Raw genomic sequence first — 17,590 nt, forward strand, 5'->3', positions numbered from 1 at the left:
CCACTGCAAGAGATTATTTAAAAAATTATAATAAACTATAGGTTGTTTGCATACGAAGGATAAAGTGGGGGTAAAACTAAACACGCAAAGCACATTGCATGGACGGTGTAGTGTACCCTTGACATTGAGCGTGGCGAGGTGGCTAGCTCTGGCGACCACATTAGCCGCAGTGCAGGTGTAATTGCCGGAGTGCGCGGCTGTCACGGCGGGGATAATGAGGACCGAGCCCATGTCACCCACATTCATGATGTTTAACCCGGGGAGCGAACTCACATCTCCTCCGTTGAAACTCCAATTGAAGGTTAGAGGCTTATCTCCTTTAGGCACGTGGCACATGACTTGAACTCCCTCGCCATAGAAAACTGACTCGTCAAATTCAAAAGGCGTAATAATCGGTGCGACTGAAATTAATGTTAGCATATTCTACTGATTACAATAAATATTCTGAATATTATTTTAAAATTTGTATTTTATGGCCCGCCAAAGTTACAGGAGAGGGTGGGATACGAAAGATATAAATAGAAAATATGTTTAATTTCTATGAAAATACAAGCTACGGATTGTTAAGTCGATACCGTTAACAAATAGCTGCGCAGTGTAATTAACTGAACCGGCTTCATTTTTGACAACACAGGTATAGTTCCCTTGGTTCTGGTGGCTGACCGAGTCGATGCTGAGTTGGCTGGAGCGCTTCGTATTCATTAGATTGATTCCGGTGCTACCAGATTTGACTTTATTCTTGTTAAAATACCAATCGATAGTTAAAGGTTGATCACCTTTGTTAACAGTACAAGTAATCAAAACCATTTCTTGGGCATTTATTGGTTCTTCGCCAAAATCGAAGGGTTTTATTTGAGGGGGAACTGCAGGATGTAGGAAGAAAAAAAAAGAGTTTAATGAAAGCAATTGATTAGATATACCGTTGACGTATAGCTCCGCGGTGTGGTTTACCGAACCCGCTTGATTTTTGACCAGACAAGTATAGTTTCCTTGGTTACGATGACTGACGGATTCAATAGTGAGTTGGCTGGTTCTTTTCGAGCTTGCAAGTACGACGCCATTTTCCCCAGATCTTATTATTTTTCCATCGAAATACCATTGTATTATGAAGGGAGAGTCTCCTTTACTAGCCGTACAAGTTACGACCAGCATTTCTTGGTCATTGACAGGTTCCGTTCCGAAATCGAACGGCATTATTTGTGGTGCAACTGAATGGTATAAAAAGGTCTTTCTAATATTAAGTACGGAATTTTTATAATGATTGGACGTTGTAGGAAATACGAGATAACATTGATAAATAAAAAGTGCAAATAAAAGCGAAATAAATAATTTAAATACTATCGTGCTTCATTGTAATATTGTACCGTTGACTTTGAGTAGAGCGCTATGACTGCTGCGACCAGCCTCATTCTCAGAAATGCATGTGTAGTTGCCGATGTGCTCGTGCTGCACATTCTCTATACTTAAAATTGAAATTCTTTTTCCATTCCTATTAATTAGGATGCCGTTCCCAGAGTTTAAAACTTCGTTGTTCAGCTGCCAATGTATGTTAAGTGGTAAATCTCCTTTGCCTACCGTACATGTCAGTGACACTGTGTCGCCAGCATTCAAAATTTCCTCCCCGAAATCGAATGGTGTTACCTGTGGTACAACTATTAACAATTTCTTGATTATTGACTTTGTTTTATTAATCGATACAATTAAAGATAGATTGACACGGTTTATTTTTCTCGATTGCTTTTTGCTGTCGACATGGCTGTACTTGATAACAGGAAAAGGATGGGAATTAAAGCTTAAACAAACAGTACTAAAATTGATTTTAGTTAAACGCATTTACCGTTGACCGCTAGCTCTGTTGAATAATTTGCATGACCCGCTTTGTTCGCGGCCAAACATGTATACACTCCAGTATGTACTAAAGAGACTGAGTCTATAGACAATGTACTAGATTTATGCCCAATCATAGTGACTGTTATTCCTGGTATTTCTTTAACGTCTTTTCCATTTAAACGCCATTTTATTGTAATTGGAGTGTCGCCCTTTGTGACCATGCATTGAACGCCGACCATGTCACCCGCGTTTGCTGGCTCGTCCCCGAATGTAAACGGATGTATTTGTGGTAGGACTGTTGCAACAGATGAAAAGATAGTTAATTGAAATATTATGGATAAATGAATTAATATTTTACCAGAAAAAAAATAGGTCGTTAAGTACTTGTATTTTGAATTCGAACAGTGCTAGCGGTCGTATCTTTCGATTTTGGATTGATAGAAACTGAGAAGCGCCAAAAAAACCAAAACTACCATCTAACATTCAAAAATAACTGTTAATAACCGTTTACGCTTAACAACGTCGTGTGATTGGTTTCGCCGGCTGCATTTTTTAATCTGCAGGTATAGGAACCGCGGTGGGCGTAGTTAACAGATTCGATATTCATTATGGATGTTTTTTTGCTGATTGTGGTGAGGACGATGTTGAGAGAGTTATGCGGCTTTATCTCCTCTCCATTAAAGAGCCATTGGAAGGTGACAGGGAGGTCGCCCTTATTCATCACGCAAGACACGGATGCAGTTTCGCCTTCGTTAAGTATCTCCTCGCCAAACTCGAACGGGGTGATTTGCGGTGGAACTATAAATACGGGCATAGGACACAGGATGTATTAAACTAAAAAGGAGAAGAAATTTCGAGTGTTTTAAGTGTACCGTTGACTTCGAGTACGGCGCTGTGGTTTGCGGTACCGGCGGCGTTTTTGGCCACACAGTAATATAGGCCCCGATGGATGGCATTCACGGAATCGATATTAAGTATCGAGGTCTTTTTATTGATGTTAGTGATGGTGACGCCGAGGTCGTTGTTTCTACGTAGTGCGTGTCCGTTGAGAGTCCAGGAGATGTCGAGAGGCTGATCGCCCTTGTTGACGGCGCATGTGACGGAGGCCAATTCGCCCGCGTTCGCCGGCTCGTCGCCGAATTCGAACGGTAAAATCTGAGGCGGCACTGTTACAACTCGTTTTAATAAGCCTGCGTCCACGCGCGTTAACGAACTTTGGCGGGCATAAACTTCGTTCTAAATTATTTTTATCTTCCTAATTTTGCTAAATAAACCATAGTTCACACAAACACTTATAATTTAAATTAATTACAACACCTAGAAATGGATAAAACCTGAAAGAAATTTTCATTAGACACATCAATTAAATAATGTCATAATTTGCTTCTTAACATCTTGATAATAAGGTTTAACAAAAATAAATTCAGTTTAGTCTTTCATATTATGACATTATTCATAGGAAGAGTCCCTGAGAAAGGATATAAGTTTTTTTTTTAAGTAAAATAATGTCGTTAAACTTTTTTTTAACGATATTCTTGTTTTAAGTCTTTAATCAGGACATTGCTTTCTACAAATATTAACATTTTAAACATTTTATGCCAACAAACAGTAGAACAGTCAATATTCAAACTATTGAAATCATTTTCTTTAGGACAGGTATATTCATTTTCTTCTTTATAACTAACTTTTATTTTAATACCTATATGGCAACTGAATTGAACAGATTTATTATCATTATTCTAACATAAATAACAATTATGTAGAAGAGAATGTATTTGTAGAAAGAAATCTCTTCCTCAAATATGAAAATCAACATTTTAATGTAAAAGATTTGGATTTATAACTGTTAATTCCAAAATTTTTAATTTTAAACAATCAAATAAAAAAGAGAAAGTAGATGAACTTAATTTTAAATTTTAACTCACTATTTGTAACATATTTATAAAGTTCACATCTTTTACATTATAGACATCGTACAAAATTGCTCAAAACGTAATTATATTGAGAAAAATAATAACCAATAACAAATAGATAGATAGATAGATATCGTAAATCTTTATCTGACATTAATATAATACCGATTTGAGCAAAATGTACGAAATAATAATTATCTTAGTAAGATCGACTTACCCATGACTTGCAATTCCAAAGTTCCCTTGGCGGTGTAGCTCTGCGAGTTCTTGGCGACGCAAGTGTAGGTGGCCTGGTCACTCATGCGCTCCACATTCTCGATCACAAGTGTGCCGTTGGGGTACACCTTTTGTTTGCGGTTGATGGGCAGTACACTAGAAATAAACAAACCACGGATGAGACGGGGGGGATTAGAGTCAAGATGTGGGTGATGAATCACCAGAAGAAGACTTGTTTGGCCTTCGGAAAAACAGTATAAATGTACTTATGTAAATTACTTCTCTTTCTATATTCTACGTCTATTATTACCAGACGATTTAAACGGGAAATTTGGGTGTCTTTGCTACAAATGCGATGGAGATGTACGCAGGAATAGATCACAATTTCATTGAATAAAGACATGGATGAAGCCTAGTATCTAGCCGGTATTATATTCCTTGGCCATGTTTCTGTTATTTTTGTTAGCAGCAGAACGTAAGAAAGTCGTATGTTTGAAATGCGTACCGGTTGTCACGTTCCCAGACGATGGACTCGATGGGGTATCCGGCGACGGGGCAGTGCGCGATGAGCGTGTCTCCGGCGACGACGGGCCGCTTCTTCATGGGTCGCACGTAGGGCAGGCCGTACACGTTGACGCGAGCCGCGTGAGATGCGCTACCCACCTGAAAGGTTATAAATATTTGTTGCTTGGTTATAAGATATCATCCATACATATTAAAAAAATTTAAGTGCCTGAAGGTAATATCGAGAAAAAAATCGTATTTTGCACACGGGACGTATTTGTGTTGATCGTAACGAAAAACCTTTTTTTTAAAAAAATGTTTTTCTGTCTGTATATTTGTCCGAAAGGCTGCGTTTGTTCCCGATAATCTCTGGAACGACTTGATCGATTTTGATGGGACTTTGATGGAAAGGTAGCCCTAATCCACGCGAGCATATAATTGTTTTTTTTAATTCTGTACTACCTTGCTGGATGCGATACAGGAGTACAAGCCGCCGTCATTGGTGTGCACGGAGGAGATGTTGAGGTTTGACTCAACGTTGCCATCAGCGGTGACGAATTGTCCGATCTGCAGGCGGTCGCCGCTGCTCAGCTTGTCGCCGTCGAGCAGCCACGCGATGTCGGGTGTTGGGTTGCCGGAAGCGACGCACCTCAATCGCAGAGGTGGCCCGGAGCGCAGAGTTTGTTCGCCGAAGTTGTGGCGGATTTGGGGTGGTTCGACTGTAAATAACATAATAAATAATTAAAATCGATAAAACTGAACCTGATTATAAATTCAAAATTAAAAAGTATTAATGGATCAGATCTTTGTCGCAAGAAGGTAGCAATATCAAGGAGTTAAAAGATATTTTTGTGATAGGACTTGAAGCAAATATATGTTATTTGGGTAAAAGTAGGTTATAAAACTTCTCAGCTCGTACATCGTCCTCCAAGTTTGAGTTCAGCGCTGGCACCGGCACTTTCCTGGTCGTTCCTGATGAAGCACTGATACATGCCCTTGTCCTCTTTCTTGACAGATTCAATCCTGGCAATAGCAGTAAAAAACTTCATTACCACAAAAAACTTACGTGTACTTAACATTTTAATTTGAACACATTAATGAAAAATAATCGTTAAAATCACAATTAACAAAGTCTATAAATGTAGCATTTGCTAAAGAAATGAATACAAAAATATTGGTTCATCATACACAGAAGCATTCGTTCGCGTGCAAAATAAACAAGTATAGATTAATTAAGGAAACATTTTTAAAATATCAGGATTAGAGAGGAGTCATCAAAGTAATGAACGACTGGCGCTGAGTCCTCTAAATTCATTAATTAAGTCCTTTGCCAACTCTAACAAGGTTGTTCGCCTCTAGGAGGCAGATACGTTCAGAGAATAGTAGAATCGGATGTAATATTTTAATATTGTTTAGATATTTTAAAGTGTAATTGGAAGTGAGGATATATCGTATTTGTTTAGTCGTTAAAGTTATGTTTAATAGAGTCTGTCCACGATTTTTTCTCGAAAGATTTATAGTAATTATAGACCTAGTGGTCAATAGCTTGGATAATAGTAAGATATCATCATATTTGGGTACTAAAATTTTGTAAAGGTATAGTCACCCGTAATATAGGGTAGGCTCCGAGCCCCTCAGTGGGGACGTATAGTGAGCTGATGATATGAAATAGCTGAATTAATTACCTTAGGATAGCGTCATGATGATTCATATCTTTGCCGTCTTTGAGCCATGTCACAGTCTTAATAGGGTTGCCCTCGTAGCGGCAAGTAAAGACAGCGGGTCTGCCGAAATCGACTGTTTGAGTAGCGGGTTCCACAGTTGCTTTGAGAGGTGCGGTTACAGTCAGAACAGTTTCAACAGATTCACCTGAAATATATAAAAATATAAATAAGTTTAATTATATCCCGACTGTATCGTTATGTAACAGAAGACTATACAAAAAAATTTACCTCCGACAGAGTTATTGACAACACACAAATATTTCCCAGAATCCTCGACTTTAGCCTCTTTAATAATAAGAGTTCCAGAGACCTGCTTCACTCTGTCGTTCAGTACAACGGGCTGCTTCCTTGTCGTGCCGTCGATGAATTTGTACCATCTGTAACAATACAGAAAGAGTTCAGCTCATGTCAAGTGTAACATTGTTTGAACAGTAAAAATTTCCAATATCGCTTAATTTTAATTTATATGAAATAATTATAACGTAAAGAACAATTGTAACTAAGAATCAAATTTTAGTGCTCGAATTAAAGCTTGTGGCATATGTTTATACCATTTTCAAGTAGCAATAATGTTTAAAATATATATTTGAATACACATAAATCGTTGTTTATTAGTTCTTACAAGCAGGAATAGCCAAAAATGTTTAGTATAGAAATAACAATTTCAAATTTTGGGTTTGATTGGACGCCCTACCACCAATATCGAAGTAACCAAACCATAATGTGAAGAAAAGTAAAAAACCACACGGTAGATCTTTAGATGATGAGTAGAATTAATTAAAATAATCCGACAATGAGAAAAGTCACCGCAAAATCGATCAGAATGTACGTTAGCAGTCCTGGACCGGATGAGTTAACGCAATGTGTAGCCATGACTCGCGAGAAGCACAAAGTAAAGATTAAAGCGTCTGAATGAAAGCAAGAACACCCTGACACTTACCAGGAGGTGTCTGTCCGCTCAATCGTTACTTTGGCTGAGGAGCGTTATAAGGGTTGCGGCCGGCCGCGGTACATCACGCGTCATGCCACGCGGAGCCGCCGCCAGGCTGCAATGACAACGCACATCAATACATCGGATGGCACGTGAGCCGAGCGCGTGACGATGAGCGCGCGAGACCGTCGGCCGGCCGGCGCACCATCTCCTACCTCGTTAGGGGAGCGGGAAACGCTTGCACCTCACAGAGGAGCGCGAGGCTTTCCTCGCCTCGTCCTATATGACGGTTAAGCCCGTCGCCCGTCACTTTCGGCCCGGTCCTACCCGTCGGCTCTGCAAGATAAATCGACAGTCACCATACATTACGCCGCACTCACCTAAACACGGGCGCGGGATACGCAGCGATCTGACACGTCAAATACGCTACCTCGAGGCGCGACACGAAGAGTACCTCCCAACCTTCAAAGTGCTTAGTAGAATCTTTTCGAGGTGCTATTTTATTGGTAGGTTCTGCAAGTACAGAGACGACTTAATACATATCCAACGACAAACTCACCAAACCTACACGACTTAAAATTAGATGCCTTGACAAACATTTCTAAGTTTGAATCTCAACGACCTATAGAAATTTTGTACTAAATACTAACTTACCTAAACACGGGAGCTGGGTAGCCAGCGACTTCACAAGTCAGAAAAACAGACTCGGTTTGAGAGGCTAAAAAGATTTCTCCTCCTTCGAACTTTCTGGTTTTGTCGCTTCGTGGAGCAATTTTATTAGTCGGTTCTGGAATACAGGGACTTAATTCAATAAACGCACCTCGAAACTGGAACGGGATATCCTTGAGCTGGACACAAGAGAGCTAACGAAGATAACTGTGCATAGTGCACCGCGGCTTTGGGCGTTGTCGTGACACTTGGCACCGCACTTGCGATAGGCTCTGAAGAAATTTTCCAACTCGTAAATAAACAAGAAAACAAATGAAATCAACAACTTTTAACTGGGGTAGCGCATTGAATATAAGAAAGAACAATTACATAAGTAGATTATAAAATCTTAACTTGCCTGAATATGGGAACAGGAAATGCTTGCGCTTGACACAACAATCCGAAACTTTGATTGACCGATCGAACGAAACTTGTACTACGAGCGTCCGTGGAAAAGGTAGGGGCTTTAGATCCGACCGGTTCTGCAGTAGAAAGCTTTGTTTAGTGTTAAATGATGTAAAAGAAGACTTGCCTGAAAATTGGCGCAGGATAACTTTGAGCCTGACATAGAAGACCGAACCCTTGTCCAATACGTTTTCTAAATATGCTCCCCATAGACTCAGAGGAGAACGTGGGAGACTTGGCACCGACCGGTTCTACAAAATATTAGCGAACTGAGTGACCAAACAAAATAAATAATAACTTGCCTGAAAATCGGGACAGGGAAACCTTGAGCCTGGCATAGTAAAGCAAAGCTTTGACTTTCGTGCCTCTTAATGGAAGAAAGCGCAGACTCGGTTGAAAAAGAGGGAGCCTTTGATCCGACTGGCTCTGCAGAAAACAATGAAAGGGAATCATAATTCAAATCGATAAAAGTGATTATAAATCGATCTATAAACAGAAAGTAAAGTCTCAACTATGACCTGAACTGTATTACCATAGTTCTTTGATTTGTACCTTTTACATTTGTCAATATTTGATTTTGCGATATTGATATTGCAAGCGTATATTTACAGTGGAGTTAAAATGCAATGATTACATGAACCACTATAGTAATAAACTTGCCTGAAAATTGGAATAGGGAACGCTTGAGCTTGGCACATCATTGAAAAACTTTGATCCTTATGCCTCGTTACTGCTGACAATGTAAAGTCAGTAGTAAAAGTCGGTGGCTTGGATCCCATGGGCTCTGTGCAGGAAAAACCACGTACACGCTATAATGTATTACGTTCTAACTTACCTAAATATTGGGACTGGGAAAGCTTGAGATTGACATAGCAATGCGAAATTTTGTCCAGATTCTCTAACAAAAATACTGCCCTTAGAGTCTGAGGAAAACGTCGGAGCTTTAGCACCGATGGGCTCTAAAAGAGAAAAATGGAACATTACATTGCCGAACCCACCTGAACATTGGATGCGGGTACCCTTGTGCCTGACAAAGCATCGAACCGCCGGAATTTGCTTCTATATCGTAATTGTAAGATGACGCAGTCGTCGGAAAGGATGGGGCTCTAGCGGTTACCGGTTCTGAATTGAAAATTAATAATAGTAAGTTAAGCGACACTCACTTGAACATGGGGGACGGATGAGCTTGCGCCTGACACAAAAGAACGATCGCTTGCCCGGCGACTTTCGTAAGTGTAGTGCTTTTAAATTCCATAGAAAACGAAGGCGCCTTCGAACCGATGGGTTCTGCGACAATGACACGCGACTGATTTCAGTTTCGTTAAAATTCTTACCTGAATATGGGAACGGGATACGCTTGAGCCTGGCACAAGAGTGCAAAGTCCTGACCGGTCTTACGCGTTATTCCAGAGAATTGAACATCATTAGAGAATGTAGGCGATTTAGAGCCAACAGGTTCTATAAATAAAAATAGGCATATTTATTCACCTGAATATTGGGACGGGGAAGCCTTGAGCCGGACAAAGGATATTTAAATCTTGCCCTGCAGTCCTCACGTACCAAGAGAATTTATTATCAGTAGAAAATGCGGGCGATTTTGTTCCGATGGGTTCTAAAATATTGATTATATAGAAATGAGAGCGTGATAAATATTTGAATACCTGTATATGGGAATAGGATATCCCTGAGCCCGACACAGTAATGCTAAACTTTGTCCTACGTGCCTTATAAACCAAGCTAACTTGTCATCGGTCGAGAATGCCGGTGATTTTGACCCGATGGGCTCTGAAAATGTATCGTTTAATTGTATACAACTGGAGATAAATGTGCTTACCTAAACACTGGAACGGGAAAACCTTGCGCCGGACATAAAAGTGCAAAATTCTGACTATAATGTATTTCAAACCATGCTAGTTTCGATCCGCTTGAAAAGGAAGGACTTTTGGAGCCAATTGGTTCTAAAAAGATAAAGTATCGTTACATACTATTGTAATATTCTTCCTCAATGTAACGACCCTTGACAATCTTTGGATTAAATAACTGTTCCAGTTAAATAGTAACATTATTTGTCGCTTTGTATCTATTTATCGTTTATATAAACTCACCTAAATACTGGAACTGGGAAGGCTTGCGCCAAACAAAGCAAAGTAACGCTTGAGTCCGATGCGAATTCAACGAATTCTATGATTTTGGTGGGAACTTTCGGTGGGGCGCTATTTATTGGCTCTAGAAGGAAACGGTGAAATTGATCACTATCTAATAATAATATTTACCTTGATAGAGGAACTGGGAAGGCTTGTGCCGGGCACAGCAATGTTACGCTAGCGTTCACATGAGTATCGAAACCTCTAACATTATCCATAGTAGGAAACTTCGGAGGTACTCTTCCTACGGGCTCTAGATAAATAAGTTACGATTGTAAGGATAAGAAGAACGACACGGTTATGGACAAATAAGTATTACCTGAATATTGGAACGGGGAAGGCTTGCGCCATACATAACAATGTGGTTGTACCGTGCAATGAAACTTCCGATATATCGATCATTTTACTCGCTACTTTTGGAGCCGCGGTGCCCATAGGTTCTAAAGAAACAGAAATGAGCGGTTTAAATATTAAGGTTGTCAATATACCTGAAGGCCGGGGCGGGGTAAGCTTGCGCGGGGCACAATAGTGTTACATTATCGTCTTCCTTTGTATCGAAGGCTCGACTTTTGTCGCTAGTCGTAAATTTTGGCGAGACTCGACCCACGGGCTCTAAGAATAAATCTTTTTTAGAAACAACTACTAACACGAACAAAGCATTACCTGAACAATGGAACTGGGAAGGCCTGAGCGGGGCATAATAACGTCAAACTGTTGTTTAAAATAGCGCTGAAACTCCTCGAACTATCCATCGAAGGGAATTTTGGCGATACTCTGCCCACCGGCTCTAAAGAAATAACATCAATATGTATATTGCTAAATACCTGAACAATGGAGTAGGGAACGCTTGTGCCGGACAAAGCAATGTCACATACGTATTAGATGAAAATGTAAAGCTGCGACCAGTTTCCATCGATGGGAATTTCGGCGACACTTTTCCCATTGGTTCTGTTTATCGAAAGAAAAATAGAAAACGTTCCTATACTGTGACTTAATATTCCAATAAGTGTTATGAGCTCTTAGGAAAGTTTTACAATGTACATGAAACGCATTTACTTATGATAACAATCTTACCTAAACATTGGGGCAGGAAAAGCTTGCGCGAGACATAACAGAGAGAGACTTTGATTGCTTTCAAAATTAAAGAGTCGACTTTTTTCTAAGCTTGAGAATTTTGGAGATACTTTTCCCATAGGCTCTGGAGCAAATGAAAACATCGCTATTATTTCACTTTTACAATGTTGGACTTTGTATTCTAATTTTCTTAGAAAAATCAACAATAATGAAGGTTTTACGCAAACTTAAAAGACCAACAACTTAGTACCTGAAAAGTGGAACCGGAAACGCCTGAGCGGGGCATTGTAAAGCGAATGACTCGGTATCCTTGACTCCAATCATCGTTCCCATCACAACGGATGAAAATTTGGGCGGAACGCGTCCAACGGGTTCTATAGAAGCAATCAAATACTAATTTTGCTTTATGTGTAAATTTACCTGAACAGTGGGGTTGGGAACGCTTGGGCGGGACACTGCAATGCGTACGGTTCGTCTTTCGTAACCTCGAACATGGTCCCGGTTAGGACGGTCGCAAACTTGGGGGGGACGCGGCCGACAGGCTCTAGAAATCGGTTTCAATAAATTGGGATACAGGGTAAATGAAAGTTACCTGAACATGGGGACGGGAAAGGCCTGCGCAGGGCAGAGTAACGTGAAGGACATGCCCACCGTGGTCGTGAACGTGATGCTCACTTGCGTCGTGGACAGTTTGGGTGGAGTGGCCCTATCGGCTCTGAGGAATACGCAAAACGAATTTAGCTTAAAAATTCGCCTTACCGGTACATGGGAGCGGGGTATGCCTGTGCGGGACACTGCACGGCGACGCTAGAGGACTCTCTAAACAGGAAGCCGCTGGTGATCTGCGAGCTACTGGGGAACTTGGGGGGCACGCGGCCCACTGGCTCTGCGCATGTTGGGAGAAGGCGGCTTTACGTGGGTCCGACACAAACTTAAACGCGACACATTTTCAACTCCCTGTAAGACCTTGTTATTCGATACAAAGATTTTGCGATTTTAGGCTCTGCAGGATACCCTATCCCAACATTCAGGCAAGTTTATATTCTAAAGTAAAAACAAATTGTGTTTTTTAACTTGTTTCAAAACAAAGTAATCTATTTTTATTATATATGTATATAATAAATAATTAAAATGACTACGAGTTAAATTGTTTTGAAATAATAAAACAAGACAAATAGATTATTTTGTTTAAAATGGTAAAATATTTGCAGTCTATTTTTTATTAATTTCCAACTTCAAGACTGAAAATACTTTACATTTTAATAAAATTTGAAATTTATATCTTCCAGTAAAAAAAAATACCGGATCATAAGCTTTGAATAGGAAAAGAGACAGATTATATGTTAAGGCTGTTTTAAACTTTTGTTTTATTTTTTTGACCGAAAGATATCAATAAGCACGCCATGAATTCACTACGTATAATGTTTGCTAGTACAATTATAATAAAATTATAACCGAATATTAATTAAATAATGCAATGAATTAATGGCGCGAAAACAACAAGTAAAAATAAAAACTCACCTGTGATGACTAAGCGTCCCTTAGTAGCGGATAATCGGGTTTCTCCGGTAAGTCTATGCTTAGTGCGGCATTGGTAAGATTTGTAACCATCCTCGGGGCCAACATCACGGATATGTAATTCACCAGATGGAAGTACTAGGTATTTCCCCTCTGTGCAAAAAGATAAACAATTATAGACACCGTTTGCCAATCAAAAAATCTCAAATTAATTCATTCCAATTATGAATAATAGCAAAAGGCAACGCAACATAAGGTTGCGATTTACTTACAAATTGAATTACATGCATTAATCTAAGGAAGTAGGAAATAGGATTTAGGTAGGCCGTTAGGCCCATGGAACGGTAGGAACCCACAATAGGAACAGATCCCTAAAGGTATACAGTTTAGAATGATCGTAATGACTGAAAGCCGATTTAAGAAGACGTCTAAGCTATTTCCAACATATTCATACCATCAAAATTTTCATCAGATTCGAGTTTAATTTCTAACTCCTCATCGCCTTCGCTGATAATCCAGGAGATGACATTAACATATTCAGACACGAAACTGGGGATGTGGCATTTCAAGATGGCAGCATTCCCTCTCAACACATATTCCTCCATTAGATTAACAGCGTACGCTTGAGAAACCACTGAAACAATGAAACCTAATATGAGCAAAGACTTATATGGCCTTGAAGACAAATCGTGGTATAACCCTACGGACATTAAGAACCCTACAAATATTGGAGTTGCTAATGAAAGTGTTAATAACACGAAATAGCAGGGATATGTGATAGGAAACATCAGGATAACGTTAAAATGTTCCCCAAAATACCTAGAGTATCAGAATCGTTTATTTTGATTTCTTGTTCATTCTCATCTTCGGATATTATCCACGAACTGACTGACACGTACTCAGCGACAAAACTTGGAATTTGACACTTTAGAACCGCTGCATTGCCGCGCAAAACGTATTCCTCCCAGAATTTAACATCGTAAGCTTGTGAGACGACTGGAAAAGTCATTAAATATATTAAACGATGTGGTAAGATCGTTAAAAGTTGTCGCAGTTTATAATGTACCTACTAACGAAAAGTAACGACGATCCCTAAAAGGAGGATTCTGAAAGGATTAACCAGGATTAAAAAAGATAGACGACCTAAGCTTTAATACCTAAGTTTAATTGAGTAGCTAATTGAATATCCATCTCTTCAATATCTCCTTCGGATATTATCCACGAAGTGACTGTTACATACTCGCTGACAAAGCTTGGTATGTGGCATTTTAAGATAGCAGCGTTACCACGTAAAACATTTTCTTCCCAAAGATTTACAGTGTACGCTTGCGAAACGGCTACAAAATAAGGGACCACATTGATGTTAACATAATGCATAAATACACGAGAAACATTTGGTGAGGATTAGGAGGACAGTTTTAACGTGATAATATATCGAATATACCTAAATTCGAATACTCGGTTACTTTAATTTCAAGTTCATCAACGTCTCCTTCAGAAATAATCCAAGAAGATACTGTTACATATTCCGCGACAAAACTAGGGATGTGACATTTAACAATGGCAGAGTTTCCACGCAGTACGTTTTCTTCCATTAAATTCACAGTGTAAGCTTGAGATACGACTGTAAAAATGGAACACTAAAAATTGTCAATTTTGTTACATTTTTATTTATTTTTTAAGGGAAGAGGATAACATCAGGATTATGATTTGCAACAAGAAACTTAAAATACCCGACTCATTGGATTCGGCTTTAATTTCCAATTCATCTGTGTCACCCTCAGAAACAATCCAGGAAGAGACGCTTACATATTCAGTAACAAATGTTGAAATATGACATTTTAAAACAGCGGAATTTCCACGTAAAACACTTTCCTCCATTAAATTTACTGTATAAGCTTGTGTAACAACTGCAAGCAAAACGTAGATATTTGTGAATTTATCAGGAAAGTAAAACGGAAGACAAGGATGAAGGAGGTAAAATAAGTTTAAGTTTTGGTGTACCCTCTTCATTATCACTTATTTTAATTTCTTTCTCATCATCATCTTCTGATATAATCCAAGAAGCTACCGATACATATTCTGTTACGAAACTTGGGATGAGACACTTAAAGATCGCAGAATTTCCTCGCAATACATTTTCTTCCACCAAATTTACCGTATAAGCCTGAGATACAACTGCAAAGTTGAAAAATCTATGTAACAGGCAGGATGAACAAATTAATGGGAGGGGATAAGCTGGAGAAACAAACTGGTATCAGTAAATCACTATACCATAGTTTTCGTTACTCAAAAATTCTCCCCCTTCCGAATCATGCCAAGATATTATGTGAACATGATCAGATACAAACGAAGGGATATGGCACTTGAACACTGCGGCATTGCCACGTATAACGTAGATATCGTATACTTGAGATTCGTAGAATTGATTGACAGCTGAAATATTACATATTTAAATTTACAACAATATAAAAATAGGTCCCGGGGATTTTTTGGAGAGCGGATAGGAACAATTGAGGTCGCACGGGCGCTCTCTATTACCGTAATTGCCCTCGGAGTCTCTCAACGAAAAAACGGGGAGGGACTCATTGTCCGTTACCCACTCAACGACCTGGACGTAGTCCGCAACAAACGATGGTATGGTACATTTCACAATGGCAGAATTACCCCGCAAGACATCTTCGTCAGTAACCCGAGGTTCATAATTTTGATGCACAACTGTAAATTACATTTACTTCATGAAGGAATTGTAAAGATGTAAAATTGATGTGGATGGGATACTAGGGTAGTCTATTTATTTTGTATTCAGTACTACCGGAATCATAATTTGGATTTTCTTCAGCGAGAACAGTTTCATTATCCATGATCCAAGCCACGACATGAACGAAGTCCGCGACAAAAGATGGCACGATACATTTAAGGATAGCGGTGTTGCCTCGCAAAACGAATTCGTCATTTACCCTACCCTCGTACGTTTGCAGCACAGCTGTGATAAGAAAACAAGTATGAATGGATGGAGGAAGTGGAAGGCCGATCTATATGAGGCGTTACCCTCGCTGTGTCCAGGATAATATGTGCCACCGTCGCTATCTGTCCACATCTCAACGTAAACGAAATCCGAGACAAAACTGGGCACTTCGCATTTCATGACGGCCGCGTTGCCACGGATAACATATTCGTTGTCGGCTTCGGCCTCATAAGACTGCGACACAACTATCAAAAAAAGTTTACCGTTAGTGATACTACACTAACTTGTTTCGGATTCTAGGATAAACGGATGAAAAGGATGTTTTTGGTACATAACGTGGAAATGTACCATCTACTATGTTAGTGTGATTCATCGTTAATATCAGCCCGTCGTCCATAATCCAAGCTTCCACCTGCACGAAGTCGCTAACAAAAGATGGAATCTTGCATCGAACAATGGCAGCGTTTCCTCTTATCACGTACTCGTTTTCGGCTTCGGTCACGTAATACTGTGACACAACTGAGGAATATCAATTATTCGTTTGATTGGATATGACAGGTGGAGGTTTTAGGACGACAACAGTTTGGGAAGTTTGCATTTTCATTGTTTAGTGAAGCCATTGTTACCGAGGTCTTCAGAATAGCTAATGATAGTTCCTTCTTCATCGATCCACGACTCCACCTTGACAAAGTCCGCAACGAAAGATGGGATCGAACATTTTAGGACGGCAGCATTTCCGCGTATCACGTATTCAGTAAGAATCTCAGCCTCGTAAAATTGATTGACAACTGGAATGAGATGGCAGGACTTTTTTTTAGATAGACAGGAGTTTGTTTGGATCACACTGGACATAGGTAGCGAAATAACTGTTAGAGAACACGGCCCACCCGTATCGTTTGTTAGTAAATATTGGTCTCCATCGGAGGTAACCCAGGCTTCTACCTTGACAAAATCGGAGACGAAGGAAGGGATATTGCACTTGAGCACGGCTGTGTTTCCTCGAATAACATACTCTGAGACTACTTCGGCTTCGTAATATTGGGTTACAACTGAAATAGGCAAGCTTATATTTCAGACTGGATAGGGATATTTATTGAGAGAAGGAGTTTGGACTTTCACTTTATACTGTATGTACCATTGCCTTCTTCGTTTTCAGTGGGTGTGAAAGCATTGCCAGCCTCATCGTGCCACGAGACAACATTCACAAAGTCCGCCACAAACGACGGTATCGAACACTTGAGGATGGCTGAGTTACCGCGAATGACGTATTCATTGTTAACTTCTGATTCATACTGTTGTTGGACCACTGTGAAAATGTTATTTCTATTCCATTACGTGGATTTTTCGGAGAAGGATGTGTGGAGTATCATTGTTATTTATGAGGAGTAACCGTAATTTTCTCCAGGATAAAAGTCCTCATTTTCATCGGTGTGCCATGAGAGGACGTCGATGAAGTCTGCCACGAAGGATGGGACCTGGCACTTGAGTATGATGCTGTTACCCATAATGACATACTCCTTGTTGACGTCAGTGTCGTAATGCTGGGCAACAACTGTTTTATGTGATCATTTGTTAATAGGATACTACTTCGTATGGTGGTACAGAATAGTAACATATACGTCAAAAACATCGTTAGGCAATTACAGCCCATCCGA

General features: G+C 39.8%; 1 protein-coding gene across 1 annotated transcript in view; it reads right to left on the bottom strand.

Annotated features, from left to right (window-relative positions):
• Dscam1 (Down syndrome cell adhesion molecule 1) overlaps positions 1–17,590 on the bottom strand; it is a 63,682-nt gene that overhangs the window by 26,225 nt on the left and 19,867 nt on the right. Inside the window, 9 exon segments of the mRNA XM_013321837.1 lie at positions 3,961–4,115; positions 4,465–4,622; positions 4,926–5,182; positions 5,383–5,486; positions 6,149–6,332; positions 6,416–6,564; positions 12,209–12,335; positions 12,971–13,120; positions 13,422–13,601. Of these exon segments, the coding sequence (XP_013177291.1) occupies positions 3,961–4,115; positions 4,465–4,622; positions 4,926–5,182; positions 5,383–5,486; positions 6,149–6,332; positions 6,416–6,564; positions 12,209–12,335; positions 12,971–13,120; positions 13,422–13,601 (1,464 nt within the window).

The sequence above is a fragment of the Papilio xuthus genome, unplaced genomic scaffold (assembly GCF_000836235.2).
Source record: "Papilio xuthus unplaced genomic scaffold, Pxut_1.1 DF828952.1, whole genome shotgun sequence".
Classification (NCBI taxonomy): Eukaryota; Metazoa; Arthropoda; class Insecta; order Lepidoptera; family Papilionidae; genus Papilio; species Papilio xuthus.